Source organism: Aquarana catesbeiana, linkage group LG01, assembly GCF_042186555.1.
Source record: "Aquarana catesbeiana isolate 2022-GZ linkage group LG01, ASM4218655v1, whole genome shotgun sequence".
Taxonomy (NCBI): Eukaryota; Metazoa; Chordata; class Amphibia; order Anura; family Ranidae; genus Aquarana; species Aquarana catesbeiana.
This window is the reverse complement of record NC_133324.1, coordinates 808580765-808605216: the sequence shown is the minus strand read 5'-3', so window position 1 is coordinate 808605216 and position 24452 is coordinate 808580765. Positions and strand designations below refer to the sequence as shown.

The 24452-nt window shown below is 44.6% G+C and overlaps 1 protein-coding gene across 8 annotated transcripts in view; it reads right to left on the bottom strand.

The window, feature by feature from the left end:
* FRG1 (FSHD region gene 1) overlaps positions 1–17569 on the bottom strand; it is a 62730-nt gene extending 45161 nt beyond the window's left edge. For 2 of the 8 annotated variants that reach the window (XM_073607823.1, XM_073607881.1), the window contains exons 1-5: positions 14567–14650; positions 11273–11340; positions 10255–10377; positions 7125–7182; positions 4821–4935 (exon numbers count right to left, since the gene is read on the bottom strand). In XM_073607823.1, coding sequence (XP_073463924.1) covers positions 4821–4935; positions 7125–7182; positions 10255–10377; positions 11273–11340; positions 14567–14628 — 426 coding nt within the window. In that variant the 5' untranslated portion in view covers positions 14629–14650. Of the gene's footprint in view, positions 1–4820; positions 4936–7124; positions 7183–10254; positions 10378–11272; positions 11341–14566; positions 14656–17277 lie in introns of those variants that run through there. The other 6 variants (XM_073607834.1, XM_073607862.1, XM_073607846.1 and 3 more) reach the window with 6 other exon arrangements.
* Positions 17570–24452: the final 6883 nt, after the last annotated feature.

Below are 24452 nucleotides of genomic sequence, written 5' to 3'. Positions count from 1 at the left end.
CAGCCCGCCGACAAGGAAAATCAGCAGTGTTGCGATTCCCTGAGGACTTGGACAATTTCTGCGACACCATGGAGATCCCTGTTCCCCGTCTTCAAGAATGGGATTTAGCGGATACACCAACGCCACCCCCCTCGGTCTGGCAGAAGATTCCTCCAACTAAACGCCCCAGAGAACGGGACTCTCCCCGAGGGTCTACTAAACCTAAGAAGGGTTGACTGCCATATTAGTTTCTCCTGATCTACCCATCAGCCTTATTTGCACTCCCCTTAGGCCTCCTGCCCGTTATCTTGTTTAGTTCATTGGGCACCCCCTACTGGAGACTTGAAAGTGGTAATTCCTCTGATCACTAGTCCCCTTATAGGATTACCTTACTAAAGTTCCCTATTTACCTTGTTGAGGTATTTGAGTACCGTTGTTTTTTGTTTTTACGGTTCTCTATGTCCCCCCCCGGCCTGGGTCCTCAATTTGGGCTCTGACCGGGAGGAATTACTGGAACTCAATAAATCCCGGGCGGTATGAACTGCTTGGGACTTCATTGCAATGTTTACTTTTAATTACTATGTTTCTAACTAATCTCTTTTTTTCCTCCTCTCCCTCTCTTTCCCATCCACCCCCTGCCCCTTCCTGGTTCGCCATGGATTCTGGATGATCACCTGGACGTATCCTACACATGGGTCCCCTCCTTTCCTGGATGTCGAGGCATTCTCGTGGCTGGATCACCTAAGTAATCCTGAGCTCACACACACCCACGACCATGGCTAAGATTATGTCACTTAATGTCCACGGACTGAATTCAAATAGAAAAAGACATCTTGTGTTGAGAGAGCTCAGGCATTCTGGGGCGGACGTTGTCCTACTACAGGAAACGCATTTTAACAAAGGAGACGCCTTCACCTTTGCATCCAGACAATATCCTCAAGTTTACCAGGCATTTAGCCCCCGCAAGCGAGCAGGAGTGGCTATTCTATTTAAACGTGGTTCCCCCTTTAAATGTTCTGAGTCTTTTGTAGATCCATGGGGAATGGGGACACTACATTATCTTGCGATGTCAGTGGCAAACACAGGCTGTCACTATTGGTACCCTGTATGCCCCCAATACCCGACAAATCCATTTCCTATCTAATGTATTTGCACGACTGTTTAGATCCCCCAATGAATATTTGATAATTGGTGGGAACTTAAAATTTATGCCACTCGGTAGGTCTAGATCGCCACGTAATGAACCCCACAGATCCACAAACCCGCGCTGCCAGGGACTCAAAATTATTTCACCAAATCACCAGACGTTATGCCCTATTTGACATATGGCAGGCCCTGCACCCAGGAGATAGACAGTACACATTCTTTTTTGCCCCTCACCGCATGCCACTAAGGATGCCCAGATCCTACCTATTTCCTGGTCCGATCACGGTCCTGTAACTATGTCCTTAGAGATGGGCACCCCTACCCGTGAACCATGTAACTGGCAATTAGATAATTTCCTCCTCCAACACATCCCATCTAAATCGGAACTAGAGTCCACATTGCAGAATTATTTCCTTGAAAATGACACCTCTGATATCTCCCACTCTACTCTTTGGGAGGCCCACAAGGTGGTCCTTAGAGGGCGCTGTATAGCGATCTCCTCGGCCATGAAGAAAGACACGAAAGCTTCTAAACTCCAAGCTGAAAGAGATCTTAGAGCCCTAAAGCTCCAATTACAAACTTCACCATCCATACCTCTCCTTAAAAAAATTGTCTGCTTACGGACTACCCTCCGAGATTTAGCAATAGGCCAAGTAGAGAAATCACTCCTTAGATTAAAACAAACCTATGACAAAAGGCAACAAAGCCCACTCGCTATTGGCGCGCAAACAGTAAGAACGCTCCCACACGACCACCCCCCCACCAAATAAAAGACAGAAGAGATGCACTCTTATCACACCCTCAGGACATAGCTCGGGCCTTTGGGGAATTCTATATAGCCCTATATAATGACCCCGAGATTCCACAGGACCCTCTCCCCCCTGACCTGGCTGATCTCTTGCATCAATACCTGGAGGACAGTGGAATTCCTAAACTTTAGGCGTCGGACTTACTTTCCCTCAATGCCCCTGTTACGGTAGAAGAATTGACAGCCACCATTAAAATTTTGCCATCACATAAATCCCCCGGTCCAGATGGCCTCCCCTATGAACATTACAAGACATTTCTCCTGATTCTCCTACCTCATTTGTGTAAGTTGTTTAATGCCTTTCTTCAGCAAACCCCCATTCCCTCAGACATGCAGAGGTCATTCCTCACGTTAATCCCCAAACCTGACAAAGATCCTTTATTATGTGCCAGTTATAGGCCAATCGCACTTCTAAACTCTGACCTGAAAATTTTTACTAAGCTCCTCTCGATACGATTGAACCTGATACTCCCCTCTTTAATACATAAGGATCAGGTGGGCTTTGTCCCCCTCCGTCAAGCAGGGGACAATACAAGACGGATTATTGACCTCATAGACGTGGCGAACAGGGACAAGTTGGAGACATTAGTCCTTGGGTTAGATGCCGAAAAGGCTTTTGACCGCCTTGGCTGGCCCTTCCTGTTCGCCACGTTGAAATGCATGGGGTTCCGGGGCCCTTTCTTACAAGCCATCCGGTACCTATACACAAATCCCACATCTCAAGTTAAGTCTCCCTTTGCCTTGTCTTCTGCCTTTCCAATTGCGAGCGGGACCCGCCAGGGGTGTCCACTCTCGCCACTATTATTTGCGCTATGTGTTGAGCCTCTGGCGGCTTCCGTTCGAAGAAACCCGAACATACACGGGGTCCCGATGCGGGGAAGGGAATTTATACTAGCACTGTTCGCAGATGACATTATACTTACCCTGACCCAGCCTAGGATCTCACTTCCCAATTTACATGCCGAACTCGACCTTTTTAGATCTCTATCTGGCTATAAAATAAACGCGGCTAAATCAGAGGCTTTACCTATCAATATCCCAGCAGCAGAGACCCAGCATCTACAGCAATGCTTTCCATATCACTGGAAGACAACAGCCCTGAAATATTTGGGAGTTCAGATCACCCCTTCTTACAATACCCTATACCGAGCCAACTTTCCTCCCCTGTTCAGGTCCATAAGGGATCTGCTACAAAAATGGAAGGTTCACCATATCTCCCTCTTGGGGAGGGTGGCCTCTATTAAAATGACCATCCTTCGCAAACTACTTTACCTCTTCCAAACGCTTCCCATCCCAATCCCATATGCAGACTTGAGGAAACTTCAGGCAGATTTAGTGCGCTTCGTTTGGAATTATGGGAGGCATAGAATATCTCATTCAGTCCTGACGGTGGCGCGCTCAGAAGGTGAGTTGGCATTTCCTGACCTAAATAAATATTACCAAGCTGCCCAACTACGTGCCCTGGCCTCCTGGTTTCCCCAGCAGTCTTACAATAGATGGACAGAAATTGAAAAAATATGGATGGCACCCACACATCCAAATAGCATGCTCTGGAATGCAAATGTGGCGGTGGACTCGGCCCAGCTTCTGGGTCCCATGCTCCACCTTAGATCACTCTGGCGTAGACTATCCCGAGTACATAAGCTGGGCTCGGAGAGGTCACTCCTAACGTCATTCCTTTACAATCCCAGAATGCCTGCAGGCCTTACACATCAGATGTCTTTCCCATGGGCGACAAGGAATTTATTCCACTTTGGTCATCTCGTGCATCCATGCACACGTAGAATGCTCTCATTCCTAGAACTTCAAAAGAAATTTGACTTACCCCGCCAGGTATTCTATGGGTACCTGCAGATTAGACATTATGCCCAATCTTTCGCCCCGAACCTCCAATTTTCAGGGCCAACACCTTTTGAGAGCTTGATGTTGGAGGGTTCGGCACGCCGAGGCTTAATTTAAGACATATACCGGGTGCTAAATTCCTACTACTTTACCACCCAGGGTAAGCATGCACATATGCTTCGCTGGGAGAGGGCATTGACAGAGGAAATCCCAGAAACGACATGGCGGACGATTTGGTCTCAGGCAGCAAAGAGTTCCTTTTGTACACTCTACAAGGAGAACGCCTACAAAATACTTTTTTTTGGTACCTGACGCCTGACGTTCTCCACGCCATTTACCCTTCCAGTTCGGATAGATTCTGGCGCTGCCAGGGAGACAGAGGGACCTTGTACCACATCTACTGGACTTGTCCTAAAACAGTGCCTTTCTGGACGGAGACGTAGCTTTTACTGACTCGCCTTATAGGTGTACAGGTTCCCAGAACCCCGAAATCATTCCTCCTTGGAGTCTCTACAGATTCCTAAACATTCCAAAAAACTGCTAAGACATGTCCTGACGGCCGCGAGATGCCTTGTTGCCCTTTATTGGAAACGACGGGACCCGCCTACTCAAACGGATTCCAGAATAAAAGACATAGAGCTGATGGAAAAAATGACAGCTAGATTGCAAGATAGATTGGAAGCACATGATAAGGTCTGGGAAGAATGGCATAGACGAGAGGACCCACCCTGAACCAATGGCTGAGCCTCTCCCTACCTTCCCACCTTATTCTCTCTTTCTTTTCTCTATTGTACTCTTTCCTCTTTTTTCTCTTTAGATTTTGCTGAGGTCCATGTTGAAACCTACGTGTTAACTACTGTATTTTATATGGAACCTGATATGAATCTTTTATATTTGGTTTATTATTTACTGATGCTTGATATATGTCAGCTTTACTGCTGGCCTGTTGAAATTTGTACAACACAGTATCAATGTCCTCTTTATTCACCTGCATATATGTTCAATAAAAAACGTTATTTGAAAAAAAAAGTAATAGTGTACTTACATCTTGAAATACAGGCTCCCACTGTTCTCTAGCACCAATAGCATCTGCACGGCCCATAACCAGTCCATCTGAATTAATGCCAAGGTACTTTCCATAACCAGACTTGAGTGCAATCCTTTAAGAGACAGACTCATTAAAATGCATTAAAAATCAAGACCAAGTTCAGAATGCAGGGCTGACATTTGTGCACAAAATAACACAAATTTGTATTGTAAGTACAGCAAGCATATGGTCTCCTTGTAATATCAGATTGTATGAAGCCACTTAAAGAGGGCCTGTTCTTTGCCCATGCATGGAAAAGTAACAGTTTTACTTTATTGGTGGCCCCACTAACACAATATACTTACATTACCTTCTGTTAAGCTGCCAGTAGAAAAGAAAAATGAATGGTTCCTAGATGTATGTAGTAGGATGTGGACTTTAATGACTGGCTGCTTAGGCACCTAACAATGTCACATGGGGTTTGGAAATAAATTCTCAGCCCTGTAAGTTCAAGTAGTGACACAAGGCTTCTTTTCTTCACTGACAGAGACTATGCATAAAGGAAGTAAAGTATGTGCTGTTGTTAAATCCAGCATTATATAGTAAACCTGCTGCTTTTACCCTGCATGGGCAAAGTACAGGCCCATTTGACCCCCACTAGCGTGAAATGTAGCATTTCCAAACTGTATAGAGTACTAAGGGGGGAAGTGAGCAAAGGGCACCTTGTTTTTCTGGAGAAGTGGGAAAGAGAAATAGGAGACTTAAAAGATGAAGCACATAGATGTAAGATATTAAAGATGGTACACCTAACGGCAAGAGACTCTCGGACATATGAAATGGCTTATAAGGCGATAGCAAGGTGGCATAGGACGCCCCAGAGGGTGCATGAGTATGACGCTGAGACCCCCCCAACTTGTTGGAGAGGGTGTGGAAAAATTGGTACCCTTGCGCATCTTTGGTGGGAGTGCCCTAAAATCCAAGCATACTGGGAGGGAATTCTGGGTGAAATACAGCAAATAACGGGGGAGCAGGTTAATAAGAACCCATGGACATGTTTGTTCCATGATACAGAGAACGAGATACCCCAGTATAGCAAGTCAGTAGTCCCATATCTCCTAAATGCGGCTAAAGCACTGATCCCGTGCTGTTGGAAGGAGGTGGAAGCCCCAAGGTTAAGGGAGTGGATAATAAAGGTGGAATGGGCAAGAGGCATGGAAGAATCAATCCACCTGATGGAGGGTAAGCGAGATAAATATCATAGGACTTGGGCAAGTTGGCTTGAGTATAGGAATACGGAGAGATATACGACAATCGTGGATCCTTGAGAACTGGGGGGAGAGAGAGGGAGAGGGGGGTTGGGGGATCTGTTTTTTGTTTTTTTTCCGGGGGGAGGGAGAGGGGGAGAAAGAGAAATATTTGTACCTTTGGCAGACAAAAAAGTAAAAAAGAAGGGGGAAAGGAAGGGGAAGAAGAAAAGGGAAGTGAAAGGAAAGGGGGGAAAAGGAAAGAAAAGAGAAAAAAAAAAATATATATTATTGTAAGTTTTTTATAAATAAAAAGAAAAGAATTGGAAAATAAACCTTCTATGCCACAATGATGCGAAAATGAGAGGGGGCGCATTTTAATGACCCAGCTGAGTTAAAATTCTCTCTTAAAATCTGCTGATGTGGTACAAAAAAAAAAAAAGTACAGGCCCACTTGAAGTGCCTTCCTGCAATGTGATATTACAAAACCACCATATAGATGCTGTAGAAAACAAATACAATGGTTTACTTTCAATAACATTTTTACCAAGGAATACAGGTGGTTGCTATTACCTGGCTGTCTCTGGATTTAGTTCTGAGTCACTAAGCAAGCATGTAACAAGTTAAAGAATAAGTCCACCTTTACAAAAAAAAATCAAATAAATGCACATCTTTTTGCAGGTAAAAAAATATGCATTTATATTTTTTTTTGTTAGGAGTCTGTAAACCATTGCACCCACAAATCGTGGGTGTAATGCCACGGTCCTGCAGACTGTGTGTGTAGCTGTCTGTCCGTATCTCTGATATGGGCAGGCAGTTACACAATGACAGGAAGCTCAATGAACTACTTAACAGCTCCATGGTAATTTATTGAGAACTACAGGCTGACACCTGCAAAGTTTGTAGTCCTCTAACAGTTACAGAATACTGTTTTTTTGTGACAGTGAGCTGGGGGAGAAGACCTTCTCATGGATTACAAAGTTCTCCTTAAAAATGTTATAAGATTAGGCTAAATGCTATATTGTATATTCATAACAAACACCCACCTCCAATTTATGTACCATAACTAGCTCATTACCTGTTATCTGACAATTTTATTGCTGTAAATTGTTCTGGTGGAGCTGGACCAGAATCATCTAGAAAGAAAGGCAAAAAACACAAAATATAACTTGTAGTGCGCTTTTTTTTCCTAATCATTCCTATATCCTACTTTCTTACTCTATCATTTCACTATATGATAAATACATTTGGGATACTCTTTTACTATCACTTCATTATTTACTACTTACAATTAGTATGAAATATTGCATCTGAATGTTTGTTTTGAGCAATCAAATTCCGCAAATAAGAGTGTTATGACCCTGTTTTATAATCTATTCCATTTAATTTACCTCTGGTTATTGTTGTAGCTAACGTGTTTAAATGCCCCTGCCCCTTCCAGTTTGAACCCACTGGGGTGGATGGGTGGTCTGGAGGCATGATATATAGCACCCACAAACTGATCAGAGGCTTTCAGCCCGGTCTTATATTGTCTATAGTACACAGATTGCTCATACACTTACTTTTTCCTTTTTTTTATTTTTCATTCATTCACTCTTTATTGTAAGTCACAATATATTCATATACTTATCAAAAATTAATTGATATTGACAGTATCTCATGTATCAATGTTTATATTCTATTGTTTTTATTTATGTAAATCTCAATAAAAACATTGAACGAGAAAAAAAAGTTAATCCTTGTTAACTCAAGTGATGATCAATGTGGTCTACAAAGACAGACAATGATTTCTTATAAGAGAGAGGGATTACACACACATTTTCATAAACGCACTTCAGTTGCAATGTTAAAGGCTAAATTCAACTTAAAAAAAATAAAAAATAATAAATGCACAGATTTTTTGAGGGTAAAAAAATGTGCATTATTTTTTTTCCTGGAGCTTGCAGAGCAGTTCACCCATACACAACAGATTGCAGGTGCAATGCCAGACTCCTGCAAATTCCCAGTATAGCTGTCTGCCATTACCTCTCATACAGGCAAACAGTTATCGATGAGCGTGAAGATCAATGAAATACGAGACTGCTCACTAGCACCTCGCGCAGTTCATTTAGAATTACAAGCCATCGGCTGCAGTGGAAGACTGTAGTTATAGTTCATTCATTCACAAATTGCTGGGAATGAATGAGGCTGCCATGTGGGCGGAGCCCCACACAGCCACACTCTTTTTAAATTGCGACAGTGGGTATGGGGAGAAGATTTCTTGCCGCTGTCACGTCAGGGGATCGGAGTGACGCATATAGGTGCTCTATTGTAACATGTGACGTTACCCCACAAATACGTGTGTAACACGTAATATGTTACCAAAGGTGATCTTATCCTTTAATGAAATACAGTGACAAATGGCAAGCAATCCATTATTCTCATTGCGCTAAACTGTTCAAAAGGTTAAATCTGAATGAATTTTTATATAAATATGATAGCGGATGGATACTTTTGTGAAGTGCTTATGGAGTTTTTTGCTTTATTCAACTAAAGAGTGAAAAGAGAATTATGTTTTTTTTTTTTTTTTTAACCTATCATACTTACCTAGGTGGATGCAGCATCGGACTGATGCTGCATCTGTTCCCCGGCATCTCTGCACTGAGAACCGAGCCACCCACCGAACACCGCCGATGGCTCGATTCTCTCAGCTCCCTGAGCAGAGAGCTGCTGCCTGTCACTCAGCAGCTCTCCTGCTCTGCTCCTCCACGCTCATTGGAGCGCTGAGCTGTGGAGGGGAGGGAATCGTCTGTCTCATGGGCTCGCTGAGAGGCTGAGACAGGCATCAGTCCAGGCACCTGGTGGAACCAGACTTTATTGTCAGGATTATGACGTCAACAGAGAGCGGACATCAGACGAATTGCACTCCTGTGACCCATAGGAGAAGCCCAGCCAAACAAGCTTAGGCTGGACTTCTCCTTTAATTAAGATGAGGTGTATTTGAATTCCCCTCTAAATCATGAATCCATGCCTACCATTGGAATAAAAATACTGAATGCTAATTTTTAACTAGGTTGTAGATCATGCATTCTCAAGTACTGTTTTTCCCGTTAAGTTGAAAAGGCTATGTGGTGACAAGGATTTCCTGTTAGCCCTATGAAGCACGGTTTATATTCTTCCCCAAGATATCCTCATGCAATTACTTGACCTTTGGTTGTGACTGCAGATAAAACCGCAGCAAGATGTGCCCTGTGCCACCTCGTGAATCAACTGAAATCATGCAAGCAGTCCCGAAAACTGGTAGGCATGAGCTGTCTCCTTCTTTCACTACCGTGTAGCACAATATCGGTTGATCCTGCCAATGATGTTCACCTAATGCAGCTTCCTGCGAGTAGATGCACTGCTCCTGAATTCTGAAGAGTTGACACTGTGCACTTGGCTATCTGCATTGTCACTGCTGATTCATAAGCCTGTAGCTTGTCAACAGTACATGGCCACACCTAGTCCTGCCCACGCCTTTTGGACTGACAGCGCTGGTTCTGTTGCTGAAGTGCTGCCACTATCTGGGAAGGTAAAGGAACTTTATGAGGCTTGTGTATCACATTTCAGCTTGATTTGGGACTTGTTTAGAGACTGTCATGCCTTTCGTTGTACTTTAATGTGTATAAATGTTTCATGTGAATAGATATGTATATATCCCGATTGCACGTGCCAAATGCTCACACGTACCGAAACAAAGATTGCACCACACATTAGGTAATGCTGAGCACGTCAGAGCAAGAGCAATAATTCCAGGGCCTTCATTTAGTTAATTCTGAACCGATAAACTGTATAAGCCTTTAAAGTGTCACCTATGGACAAATTTGGCTACCATTGTTTTGTCATTTTTACAGGTGTGTGTAATTTTGAGGCTGGACATAGCTGATATATATTTACTCGATGCAACTTTTTCTTTTATATTTTACCAAAAAGTTATATTATATTGTGTCTGTATACACTAAAATAATCTGAGTGTATTTTTTGCTGAAAATATAGAATGGATAAACAGTAGTGCATTTATTGTATGGCATAAGGAAGCAACTTTCATTATTTTATTCTATAGGGTCTCTGCTTTCATGAAATATATTTTTTGGGGGGTATTTCTTCTGGTGCAAATTTTGCATTTTAACATGTGAGCAAATAATAATAATAAAAAAAAAAATCCTACAATAAAGGGGTTAAATACTTACCCGTGTGTGGAGCGCCTATAGTAAATAAGCCATTGTCAAGGGCATGGATATAAGCTCCTTTGTCCATTTCAATGGCTACCATTCCTGAAATGTCACCAAAACATTTGACTGTCCACCAATTTCCTGAAATACAGAGATAAGTTACTTTAATAGAGAACTTAAATGAGAAGTGTATGTATGAACTACATTAGCTCTTTCAATACATCCAGGAAGAGCAAACCACTTTGCAAACACAATCTTCTACCTAAGCCTTTTCTTTCTGTATGCTTTGATAACGTAACCACATGCCCAAGCCAGTGTAAACATTATGTTTACATTCAGTTTTTCTACAGTTTGCACTGCAGACAAACAATTAGCTAGACACAAATTGGGCTTTGCAGAGGTTAGTACACAAGCAGCAACAAGTGTATGGTCCAAAAGAGGATTTGCTATTCTTCTCAAATTTGAAGACTGATCTACATTCCTCTTTTGACAGATGTGCGCTCCTAGCTGTCAGACCGTCCTGTTACTGACAGCCAAAAGGTCCACTAACAATATGGAACCAATCAGTGCAGCTCCTGGTCATGATCAATATGATAGCCAATTATTGTAATTATATGCAGACCACAGAATCGTTCACAAACTATTAAGGCTGCAGGTGCCATTGTTTAATACTGTAATTGTCAGATACAATATTTAATAAATGATTTAATAAAACAGTGTCTGTAAAAGCTTTTTTTTCTTTATTTAGAAAACAATGTACCAATTATTACGAGGGCAGGCAAATTATTAATAGCGTTACTGTCAAGTTAACGAATGCTCCACTGGTCATAAAAGGTTAAGGTGCACATATTTTTTTTAAAAACTCTCACACACACAAACTTTATTTATGATTACAACAGCCACGACCTCAGAACTTGTGTGTTAGCAGAGGAGGCTAGCATTCACTAGCATGACTAGCAGTGACTGGTGTATTTCTATATACAGGTATAATACATCTTGCAGAGAAAAGAGTAAGCTAGTAACCTGACAGACTTACCGACAATGTCCAGTTTATTCTCTTCTGAATCATCTAGCTTTCTTTTCTTATTTTTGTGCTTCTTCTTACTAGAAAGAAAATGTTTTTTTTAAAGAATATTCATATTGAAGTCCCTGTCGGCTTCTTATTTCTGGGAAGATGCTCCCTCTCAATTTCTCCAGAGAATTTCTGCTGAGCATTGATTGGAACAGAAACTGATGGGGTATTTAAAATAATACAGTTGTCACTGGAAGGAGTGGTGAAAGGAAATCTTCCAATTGGGACACCTGGTTCCAGTGACATTTTCTAGGAGGACTTTTTCCATCAATTTGATGAGACCTACTCTCACATCCTATACATAACATCACATGCCCTTACTTCCTGTCTATAAAGCCATTACATTCAAAAGTCAAAAACTAGAAAATCTTTGTTGTTAAATAATAACAAAATATGTAAAAGCACCTAAGGAATAGCCCTGTACTACACTATAGAAAAAAAAATTATTTAAGAGAAGAGGCACAAGCACAAATCCCCATATACTGTATATAGTAAGCTGACTCTCTCAAACATCACTTCCAGCCAGAAGAGTGGTACGTACATTAGATGCTGATCAGTAACCATGTCTCCGAACTAGTAGGGCCAAGGGTTTTTAGTGGCGCTGGTTCTGTCATTGTGACAGTTTAAAATAATTTGCAAAGTTGTTTTTAACAATAAACCTGAGGATATTACTCTTTGAGGAGCTTCCTTTTCCATACATCATATGCTGCCCATTACTCATCCCGGAAGCCCCAGAGCTATCATTGAAGGATAACCACCACAGAGGAGATAGTAGAGGACACCAGAGGATACCGCATTGGGTTTGGTCCCCATTAAAGGACCTACAGTAGACTCTGCTATATGGCAAAAGAGTCCAACGCATCTGGTGAGTTTGAATTTTTACACCATCCCCAGCAGGAGGATGTATTGACATCTTGGGGACATGGATCACTACAGCACTTTTTTTCGCAAAAAGACTTTATTGCACTAATAACACTTTAATCATTGTCACTTTATATTCTTTGATGTATCATTATTGTATTTGGTTTACACATATTATGCATGCATGCAAGTAATGTAAATAATCAATCACTGAGATATTTATCCATCCAAGGTTGTAGACACGTATAGGAGTTTAAAACGGGTGTAACCTTAAGAGGGATTAGCATCAAGGAGAACAATATGCTGTTTATCTTGCCCCAGTAGTGGGGACAATTTTGGACAGCAGCAGCCCAACCATACTGTTATATAATACCAAGGCACAAGTGTCATATTATTTTAAACAAATCCCCATATATTTCCCCATTAACAAAAATATTTGAATAATCTATACTTGTAGAGTCCATGTGTTATTACACTCTGAGGTACTTCCCTTTCCACTCAATTCATAGGTTTTTATTGCTGTCTGTGTCCTAGCTAGGTAGATCCAGCCTCTGTCAGCATACCCTGGATTGATAAACTTCAAATGAAAAAATCCAAAGAGCTGGGTGGCAAATTAAAGTCTGAACAGAGACTACATCGGATAGGATGCAGCAGGTGCTGTGGCTGTCTGAATACAATAGCCAGCAGGGAGGATTGCTCCATCCATGTGCTGTTTAGCATCGATGGAGGAAACTATGAGTCATCCAAGCATGTGTGGCTAGCCAAAATGATAAATCAAAAACATTGGAGATGTTACAAGAACAAAAAGGTGAAGGTAAATCTTACAATGGAGAAACCTGTTCTGGTGATAACTAATACAAGCAGTCCCTGGGTTACAAACAAGATAGGGTCTGTAGGTTTGTTCCTAAGTTGAATTTGTATGTAAGCTATAACAGCTTTCTTTTAAGTGCAACTCCAGCCCAAAAAATAATTCAAAAGGGGTTAACACCCCTGTAACGTTTGTTTTGCTGTTTGTGCCCCCGTTCAGAAGATTTCACCTCACTTTCTGTCCCTGTGGCAATTCAATTTTGAAAATTTTGGGTTGTTGTGGAAACGAGGATTAGTGATAAAGCTTCAATGGAGACACCTTCCCATGATATCTCTTATAGGAGTGAATTTCCCTTCCTAGGGGTAGATTTCCTCTTACTTCCTGTTGTCTTCCTCCATTTGTAAGTATGAGCAAGTCGGATGTTTGTAACTCGGGGACTGACTGTACAGGGATTTCCTTCACTTCAAGACTTCCTGTTGAATCTCCAGGACAGAAAGCACAGGGAAATCTCTACAACAGGACTCAGGCAGCAAAAAAAAAAAAAAAAAAAAAAAAAAAAAAGGAGGTTTTAATTCGCTCCTTACCTATTCAACAATTAGAAAGTTTTAAACATTCCTTATAAGTTATACCTTTAATGACTTGGCCACAAACATTCCTTTTTCCTCAGGGAAGAACTGACATTACAAGAGAAATATACAGTAAATACCTTTGATTTCTAAATCATTTCTCCACCAGTTTTCTGCTAACATCAGCTGGTCAAATGCAGCACAGAAATGTTTATTTATTTCTTTGATCAGTACATCATGATTTTGTACAATAGATCTTTAATAGGAGAAATAACCTGCAGAAATTCCTATCTAAAGCCTGGTACACACAATGAGATTATCGGACGAATGATTGTTCTTTTTTTGCATCCTAGGACCATATTGAAAATTAAGAGGTTACTAAAGTTACAAAAATTCTTGTATGACAGAATACAACTTTGGAAGTGATGTAATGTGTTATATTATATTTTTGGATGAACACTGCACTGATTAAATGTAAATTGTACAATCTGGTATCGTACGAGAAAAATTTTCGTGCTTGTCCCATCGGATAATTTCGCATGACTTGTCTTCATTGGCTCTCAAAAGCTGTGTACTAACAATCAGATTATCGTACGATTGTTTCGAAAGCAGTATTTTTGGTACAATTTTCGGACCATGTGTACTAGGCTTAAAAGAAACTCATTTGGTGTTCCAGCATAACACAGAAAATACAGCCTTTGAGTTTGAGGAGTACCATAAATACCAGTAAATAGGATCTGTAGATGCAGATAAGATCTCTGCTCCAGTGGGAGCATGAAGGAACAAATCATCTTCAGTCATTGTTTCTTCATAAAAGAGGGAAGAGAAGTAAATGGAAAAAAAAAAAAGCAAAAGCAGATGGTCTAACATTTTTAGCCCACCTCCTAAGGAAAACATTCTAAACAATTTGTATCAATTAAAGAAAAAGAATCAAACAGAAAACCTTAGGCATCATGATACATTACATCTCTATAGAACATCTGGATAGATATTAGGCAATTACAAATTGGCACAATGTCTTACTTCTTATCCTTCATTCCCTTCAGCACCAGCTTGGTGGATTTTACGTTAGAATATTCAGCCATGGTGACAGCGATAGAGACACAACTGCTCTAAAAAATAAATAAATAAATAGAAATAACAGTATATTTGTAAATACATCGCTGTAAATGAACTTGTCAGGCTCGGCTTCACATAGGTGTGATGTGGGAACGCGGCAAATTCCTGCATCGCACCTGACTCGCAAGGCAGTTCACACTGCCATATGCAAACTGCTAGGAGTGTCAATACAAAGTTAATGACACCCTCATTTCAGTTCGCATATCTCAGTGCGAACTGTCAATTCAGACAGGAATCGGTTCGCACGGGTCCAATTCTGGAAGGGAAGAAAAAAAAGGGTCCTGTGCGAGTTTGGTCCGAATGTGATGCGAATTCAGCCATACTATCTGTATGGCTGAAACTGCATCACATGTGATTTGCAGTGTGGCGTGAATCACATGCGATCTCGCACAGCGCACTAATGTGAACCGAGCTAAAGGGTCATAACTTGTGCATATATGTGAAACGTTTAGAATAATTTTCTGCAACATTTGGTGCAGATCCAGGCACCATGATACTGGAAAATGTGGACTCATCATTCCATATCCTGACCTTTACAATATTTAAAGTAGAGTTTAATCTGAACAGGATGACTTTTAGTTAGCTAAAGCTCTGCGTATCATAAAATAGTGCCATGTTTTTCATACAGTACTGTTGTCACCTGTTTTTTTTTTTTTATTCTTCTTTTCTTCTATGCATTGCATGTGCTAGTATGCGATGCATACTAGCAAATTATGCCATTTTCTTGCAGGTTTTTTTTTTTCCTGCGGTTTACTACCGCTTTAAGAGAAGCTGTTCATAGATTGATTTCTCTCTTGCAGGAACGGCCATAGGAGTTAAATTTTGAAAAGCTTCCTGATGACGCATTATTCATGTGAAACACATTGAGGCTGGTTGTGCGACGCTGACATAATTTCCTGCCGAATGTACCGCACTGAGATTGAGGCTTGAACCCTGTAGCAATTACGACCATTACTGGAATGTTGGATAGACTCAATGCCAGTCTGAGGAACACATACGTATGAGTGCAAACTTTTATATGATCTTTTAACAATTAAAGTGTGGAATTTTGCACAATGATGGGCATTTTTGTTTTTTGAGAACCATAACAGGAGGAGCATAAGAAAATAGTCTGGGATCTGGTGGAAACATATCTACTTACCTGCTTGGAGGATTAAAGAAAGGCATTACAATGGCTTGTTTATTATTGCTTTGTGGTAAGCACATAGATTGGATGGTGGAGGTGAATCACGACACGATTGTATTGGAAGTCACCTTTTGTTCAGCACGGTGGATTCATTCATTTGGACTTTATTATTTATTAATTTATACTATTGTTACTTTTTTGATTTGCAAACATGCTTTTTGATGGAAATCACTAGCACACGTTAAATAAGACATATTTATATGACAGTTGGAATTTTAATGCACTGTTTGATCTATATATATTTAAAGAGCTAGCGCAGCTACACAAACATACTTTTTTTTACAAATTTTTCACTGACAGTGGTGATTATTAGCTGCAGCACAGCCGGCATTGTAAGATACATTTCAATGGAATTTGTTTTGCGCCGATGGCACATATTAAATTTCGATCCATCAATGGCCAACTTAACATCGACAGGGGTGCTTACAATTATCAGCTTTTATTTATGTAGAAACCTTTATCCCAAAAGGAACAAAACATTTACTGTAAATGCTGCTGTCCCCCCTGTGCACACTCATCTAGAGGGTAGGTAATCTAAGGCTCGGTTCACACTTGTGCGATGCGGGAAACCTGCAAATCCACTGCGGGTTCCCGCATCGCACCTGACTCGCACAGCAGTTCACACTTCCATATGCAAACTGCTGGGAGTGTCAATACATTGTTAATGAAACCCCTATTTCAGCTTGCATATCGCACTGCGAACTGTCAGTTCGGACATGAATCGGATTTCATACCCATGCGATCCGATTCTGGTGCGGACCAAAAAAAAAAGGTCCTGTGCGAGTTTGGTCTGAATGCAATGCGATATCAGCCATACTATCTGTATGACTAAAATTGCATCGCACGGACATCGCATGTGATTTGCACTGCAGTGCGGTGTGAATCACATGTGATCTCGAAGAGCGAGCTGGTGTGAACTGCCACTGACACAGAAGGTGTGTTACTGGTCAGATCACCAGGTGAAAACAGATGGGAAAAAGCCTAAAAAAAAACGAATTCACCCTCCACATATGACTGGTACGCTGGAATATATTATATTTTTGGTTTTGGGTTTAATAGCGAATTTAATAAACGAATAATCTTGTAAAATGTGTCCACATAGGTGGAGCTGCTTATAAGGATTGTTATGGGTGGTGCTGATGGTATGATCACATCTCTATTGAATAGAGAGAAGAAAGGATCAGGCTCCGAAGAAATTAACTGAATTGAACCCAATGAGGGGAGACAAGAAGTTCCTGGAAGCCATGTTGGGTAGATGAGCCCAGAGATGTGGTGTACACACAGCCATAGATTGTCAGCTCTGCGGTCCTAGCACAGTAGTATCTCTACGATGAGCACACAGCCATGTGTGACTAGTGAACATACTCGTATTCCTTATATGTACACAATGATGGGAATGGGGGGGCGCCTGTGGCTGATACAAACACACCGTGAAGATGAAGGGTGTAATACACTTCCTCAGGAATAACCTGTTATCACCCACTGAGTACAGAGCACACCATTCTCCAGCCAGGCAGGCGACCGGCACACTACCACTGAGCGCCCTACATTACAATACATCCATTGTACACATAAACCTCACCCTCACCTACTACTTCCGGCTCTCTCCACACTACACCGGAAACTCCTCGCATCACATGACTAGCAGGCCAACAATTCCCAACCCTTGGACCACCGCCACTGAAAGGACAACTATATCTTTCCCTGGGAAACAACAAAGCATAACGCATAGTCCTCAGCAGTGCAGCGCCCCTTGTGGTTTGGCTGGTAAAGAACGAACAGATTTTATTTAACCATACTCGAGAAGAGAGCAGTAGCAGTGTGAGCTCCTGCCTAACACTGACTGATCCGTGTAAGAGATCACTTCTGCACACAGACTGTATATATTTTCTAGCTATGATCATGTATTTTATTACTATTATAAACCCTGTTCTTTTATTTAAAGTCCCTGTCCAGGATTATAATGCCTGTACCTGGCTGCATCCCTGGATCACAGTCAACAGCTCACCTGCACAGCAAAACCTCCTGTCCACAGCTTACCTGCACTCCTGTATCACTTATACACAGCTTACCTGCACCCCTGATCCACAGTTCACCTGTACCCCTTATCCACAGCTTACCCGCACTCTTTTACCCTTTATCCACAGCTTACCCGCACTCCTGTACCCCTTATCCACAGCTTACCCGCACTCCTGTACCCCTTATCCACAGCTTACCCGCACTCCTGTACCCCTTATCCACAGCGCACGCGCACTCCTGTACCCCTTGTCCACAGCTCACCCGCACTCCTTTACCCCTTATCCACAGCTTACCCGCACACCTGTACCCCTTATCCACAGCTTACCCGCACTCCTGTACCCCTTATCCACAGCGCACCCGCACTCCTGCACCCCTTGTCCACAGCGCACCCACACTCCTGTACCCCTTGTCCACAGCTCACCCACACTCCTGTACCCCTTGTCCACAGCTCACCCGCACTCCTGTACCCCTTGTCCACAGCTCACCCGCACTCCTGTACCCCTCGTCCACAGCTCACCCGCACTCCTGTACCCCTTGTCCACAGCTCACCCGCACTCCTGTACCCCTCGTCCACAGCTCACCCGCACTCTTGTACCCCTTGTCCACAGCTCACCCGCACTCTTGTACCCCTTGTCCACAGCTCACCCGCACTCCTGTACCCCTTGTCCACAGCTCACCCGCACTCTTGTACCCCTTGTCCACAGCTCACCCGCACTCCTGTACCCCTTGTCCACAGCTCACCCTCACTCTTGTACCCCTTGTCCACAGCTCAACCGCACTCCTGTACCCTTTGTCCACAGCTCAGCGGCACTCCTGTACCTCTTATCCACAGCTCACCCGCACTCTTGTACCCCTCGTCCACAGCTCACCTGCACTCTTGTACCCCTTGTCCACAGCTCACCTGCACTCTTGTACTCCTCGTCCACAGCTCAGCGGCACTCCTGTACCCCTTGTCCACAGCTTACCTGCACTCCTGAACTTCCTGTCCACAGCTCACCTGCACTCTTGTACTGCACTCTTGTACCCCTTGTCCAAGGCTCAGCTGCACTCCTGTACCCCTTGTCCAAGGCTCAGCTGCACTCCTGTACCCCTTGTGCACAGCTCACCTGCACTCCTGTACCTTTGTCCACAGTTTACCTGCACTCTTGAACCTCTTTTTCCACAGCTCACCTGCAGCCCTTAACCCCTTTTCTTTTTCATACATCATGGGACACAGATTCAGGCTAATATTCATTACCATTATGACTAAGCACCGTGCCTGGTGTGAAAACACGTCAGCGGCTGTACAGTTAGTCTGTACCCATTTGTGATGCTTTGATATCTATTTTTATACAAAAAAAGGTGAATTCTTTGGTGTGTGGCTATCCAGTCATTTATTTTTCTATCACTCCTGTTGCAAACAGAGCCTGCACCCTGCTTGATTGTGGAAACAGCTGAACCTAGGAGAGGTAATTACCTGTGAGCGGTGAACTTCCTTATAATATTCATTACCTACTGGGTTATACTCCATCTCCAGATGAATGGACACTGGTAGACCAAAGGTCTTCAGACAGGAAGTGATCACCTATATAACCCCTCCCACACAGGAAGCACTTCAGTTTTTTTTACCAGTGTCTGCAAGGTGGATGGCACGGTTTGTTTGAGCTCTCTGAGCTCCAGGTATCTAGTCCCAGAAACGGTTCTTAAATGAATCAAGGGATTAACCGATCGGATTCATTTGACACAGGCTTTATATGCTTAGATAAATGGCACCCGAGCCTCGCAAAGAAGACTTAAGATCCTGCAAGGTTTTGCCTGTAATGCGGCCTCCGGGCGCTGGACCCTGCGAAGTGGAATCCTGGACACCATAGCGCTAAGGCATTCCAGCAGGGTGCTGTACAGGTCCAAGTAAGTGGACCCTAAACATGAAAGGGGTACCCAGTCCTTGAATGTCCTCAAGTGACAGGAACCCACTATGAAGGGTGAAGATTGGGCTCTTGGTTTCTAAGCTGCCCTGCGCCTGGACGTGTAAGTGAAACCCCTTTATTATTGTGGGGTGTTCTAGTGATTATAACAATCAGTCAAGCTAGAGGCTGGACACCTGTGTGCAGTGACCAGATGGGAGAGTTTTGGGCTAGTTGTGGGTGTTTGCAAAGTGTAACTTTTTTGCTTGTGTCTGGCTGTTTTTTACCTGTATGATGGCGCACGACGGTGCGCCATTTTGCCTTGGTTCACCAGGGCGCACATGCGTTAGCAAGAGTGCTGCTATGCTTAGCAGTTTGTTTGGCAGCAATGGCACATGTGGCTTCGCCGCACATGCGCAGTAGCCTTTTATCTAGGCGCACTAGGATTCGAGTCATACGCGAATACATCCACGCCCGTTCGCCAGGACCACGCACGTGCGCACTCACGCACAGAACGTTCCGGCTTAGAACAGAGCATGCACAGTGCAGTATTTAAAAAGCTTAGGCTGGATCATAAATACAGAAAAGTCAGTATTGAAACCAGCTCAAAGTCTAAAGTATTTAGATCTGATCCTAGATACGGTTCAAGCAAGAGTATTCTTGCCACCTGTAAGGATCTGTGCCCTGAAGGTTCAGGTGCGTCAGATAAGGGGCACCAGACAACCCTCCATTCGGCTCTGTATGAGTCTTCAAGGGAGGGAGGACATCTTGTTGGCCTGGATCAGAAGAGGAAAAGCCCTGGATTATCCAATGTGCTTATCTCCTCAGGCATGCTTAAGCCTAAACTGGTGGTTGCAGGATCAGAACCTGCAAAAGGGAAAATCCTTTCTCCCAGAGTACTGACTACAAATGCCAGTCTCTCAGGCTGGGGAGCTACCCTAGAAGGGCTCACAGCTATGGGGAAATGGTCAGGGACAGAACAGATCCTGCCCATCAACATCCTGGAATTACAGGCAGTACATTTGGCCCTACAGTCCTGAACGGTGGAGCTTCAGGACTGCCCTATCAGTGTTCAGTCAGACAATGCCACTGCAATGGCCTATATAAAGGCCAAGGCGGTACCAGGAGTCATTCAGCTCTGAAGGAGGTGAACTACATACTAGTCTGGGCAGAGGGACATGTGCCGACTATATCGGCAGTCCATATCCCGGAAGCAGAGAACTGGAAGACAGATCTCAGCCGCCAGCAGATCTGCCCGAGGGAATGGTCCTAACACCCAGGGGTGTTCCAGGAAAATTTGCCAGTGTTGGGGATGGCCAGAGGTCGACCTATTGGCATCCAGGTTCAACAACAAGCTACAGCAATTTGTGTCCCAAACAAGGGATCCTCTGGCAATTGGAGCAGATGCTCTAATAGTTCTATGGAGACAGTACTCCCTGGTTTATGCTTTCCTCTCCTTCCACATTTGTTGCATAGGATTCGGAAAGAGGGGGTTCCAGTCATTCTGGTGACACCAGCCTGGCCCAGAAGACCCTGGTTCCCGGAGATTGTGAGACTGACACTAGACGGGCCATGGACGCTTCCACGTCGCCCCGTTCTACTGTCTCAAGGTCCTATTTTCCACCCCAATTTACAGTCTCTAAATTTGACAGCATGGCTTTTGAAGCCAGGGTGTTAAAGAACTGTGGCATCTCAGGATCAGTAGTGTCTACCCTAGGGAATGTTAGAAAAGCTGTCACTAAGAAAATTTATCATAAGGTCTGGAAGACTTATATTGCTGTGTGTGAAGCCAGAAAATGGCATCCTCGGAAATACGAGATTGGGAGAATACTCTCTTTTTTACAGTCAGCTTGTCATAAACCAGATGTGACCAGAACTGTGTGACTGCGACAGAGTGAACCAGACATAAATAGGTGAAAGTAAGTTTATTTAAGGAAAATGCATATGTGAACACACCACAAATACAAGTGAACAACCAAACAATCAGTGATATTAAACCAACCAGCATATGTAGCAAGAGGGAGTACCAGAATCGTAGTCAAGCCAGGCCGGGGTCATAAACACGGAATCAGTAGCTGGGAAGGGAGATAAACAGGACAAGAGAGGATGGATGGATAACAGGAGGGATGGGTCAGGTACAAGGCTCAGAGTCCAGGGTTCAGGGTTCAGGTAACGGACAGGAAACAGGATCAGCAGGTTCCAGGAATCAGGCTTCAGGTTCAGGGTAACAGGATGCAGATCAGGGCTCAAGGACAATACCAGGGCAACATAAGTGTGCAATTACCGGGTATTTATACTGCAGCTCTGCTAATTAGCGTCAGGTGACACCTGTCTGCAGAGGGGAATACCTGCTCCATACTGCCAGGATCCATCCGCTGGTGGACGCCAGTACTGCGGCCCAAAGATGACATAACAATAACAGGGAAAAGCTCTCCTGACAGTTCCAAACTGCCAGGAGACCCCTGCTGGTGGACCTCAGTACTGCATGCCAAATAACAGATATTACCAGCGGATGGAACATTTCCTGACAGTACCCCCCCTCAAAGGAGCGGCCTCCGGACGCTCCAACTGGTTGTAATTGTCCATAGTCTATTGCATCAAGCAGAATAACAGATGGGGGTACGTCAGGCTGGGTCACAGGCACTTTAGGCTGGGCATCAGGAACATCAGGGCAGACAGCGGGCACGTCAGGGCAGACAGCGGGCTCCGGGTCCTCGAGCTCGGCAGCAGTCTCTGGGTCCTCGAGCTGGGCAGCAGGCTCATTGGACTGGACAGCGGGTACCAAGACATCAGACCAGGCAGCAGATACTGGACCTTCAGACTGGGCAGTAGGCACATCAGACAGAACAGCAGGTGCTGGCACAACAAGCTGAACAGCAGACACATCGGACTGGATAGCAGGTACTGGAACTTCAAACCGGGCTGCCGGTACTGGAACTTCAGACTGGGCAGCAAGCACAGACACTGGCACATCAAGCAGAACAGCAGGTGCTGGCACAACAGGCAGAACAGCAGGTGCATCGGACTGGATAGTCGGTACTGGAACTTCAGACTGGGCAGCAAGCACAGACACTGGCACATCAGGCAGAACAGCAGGTACTGGCACAACAAGCAGAACAGCAGGTGCATCGGACTGGATAGCAGGTACTGGAACTTTAAACCGGGCAGCTGGTACTGGAACTTCAGATTGGACAGTGGGCACAGGTGCTGGCACATCAGGCAGAACAGCAGGTACTGGCACAACAGGCTGAACAGCAGGTACATCGGACTGGATAGCAGGTACTGGAACTTCAAACCGGGCAGCTGGTACTGGAACTTCAGACTGGACAGTGGGCACAGGTGCTGGCACATCAAGCAGAACAGCAGGTGCTGGCACAACAGGTAGAACAGCAGGTGCATCGGACTGGATAGTCGGTACTGGAACTTCAGACTGGGCAGCAAGCACAGACACTGGCACATCAGGCAGAACCGCAGGTACATCGGACTGGATAGCAGGTACTGGAACTTCAAACCGGTCAGCCGGTACTGGAACTTCAGATTGGACAGTGGGCACAGGTGCTGGCACATCAGGCAGAACAGCAGGTACTGGCACAACAGGCTGAACAGCAGGTACATCGAACTGGATAGCAGGTACTGGAACTTCAAACCGGGCAGCTGGTACTGGAACTTCAGACTGGACAGTGGGCACAGGTGCTGGCACATCAGGCAGAACAGCAGGTGCAGTGGACTGAATAGCAGGTACTGGAACTTCAAACTGGACAGCGGGCACAGACATTGATACAACAGGCTGAGTAGCAGACACTGACACCTCAGGCTGGGCGTCAGACGGTGGCACTTCAGGCTGGGCGGCAGATGGTGGCACTTCAGGCTGGGCGGCAGACGGTGGCACTTCAGGCTGGGCGGCAGACGGTGGCACTTCAGGCTGGGCGGCAGACATGGGCACTTCAGGCTGGGCGGCAGGCATGGGCACTTCAGGCTGGGTGGCAGGCATGGGCACTTCAAGCTCGGCGGCAGGCATGGGCACTTCAAGCTCAGCGGCAGGGATGGGCACTTCAAGCTCGGCGGCAGGCATGGGCACTTCAAGCTCGGCGGCAGGCATGGGCACTTCAAGCTCGGCGGCAGGCATGGGCACTTCAAGCTCGGCGGCAGGCATGGGCACTTCAAACTCGGCGGCAGGCATGGGCACTTCAAGCTCGGCAGCAGGCATGGGCACTTCAAGCTCGGCAGCAGGCATGGGCACTTCAAGCTTGGCAGCAGGCATCGAGACGTCAGGCTGGAAGGCAGGCACCGAGACGTCAGGCTGGAAGGCAGGCACCGAGACGTCAGGCTGGTAGGCAGGCACAGAGACGTCAGGCTGGTAGGCAGGCACCGAGACGTCAGGCTGGTAGGCAGGCACCGAGACGTCAGGCTGGAAGGCAGGCACCGATACATCAGGCTGGAAGGCGGACACATCTGACTGGAAGGTAGGCACATCAGACTGGAAGGCAGGTACATCAGGCTGGAAGGCAGGTACATCAGGCTGGAAGGCAGGCACCGAGACATCAGGCTGGAAGGCAGGCACCGAGACATCAGGCTGGAAGGCAGGCACTGGGATGTCAGACTGGGTTGGATTAGCTGGTGCAGAGGCAGGTAGGGTTACTGTCAGGATCGTCTTAGTTGGAAAAAACTTTCGTTTTTTCTTTGGCTTAGCCACTGAAGCTCT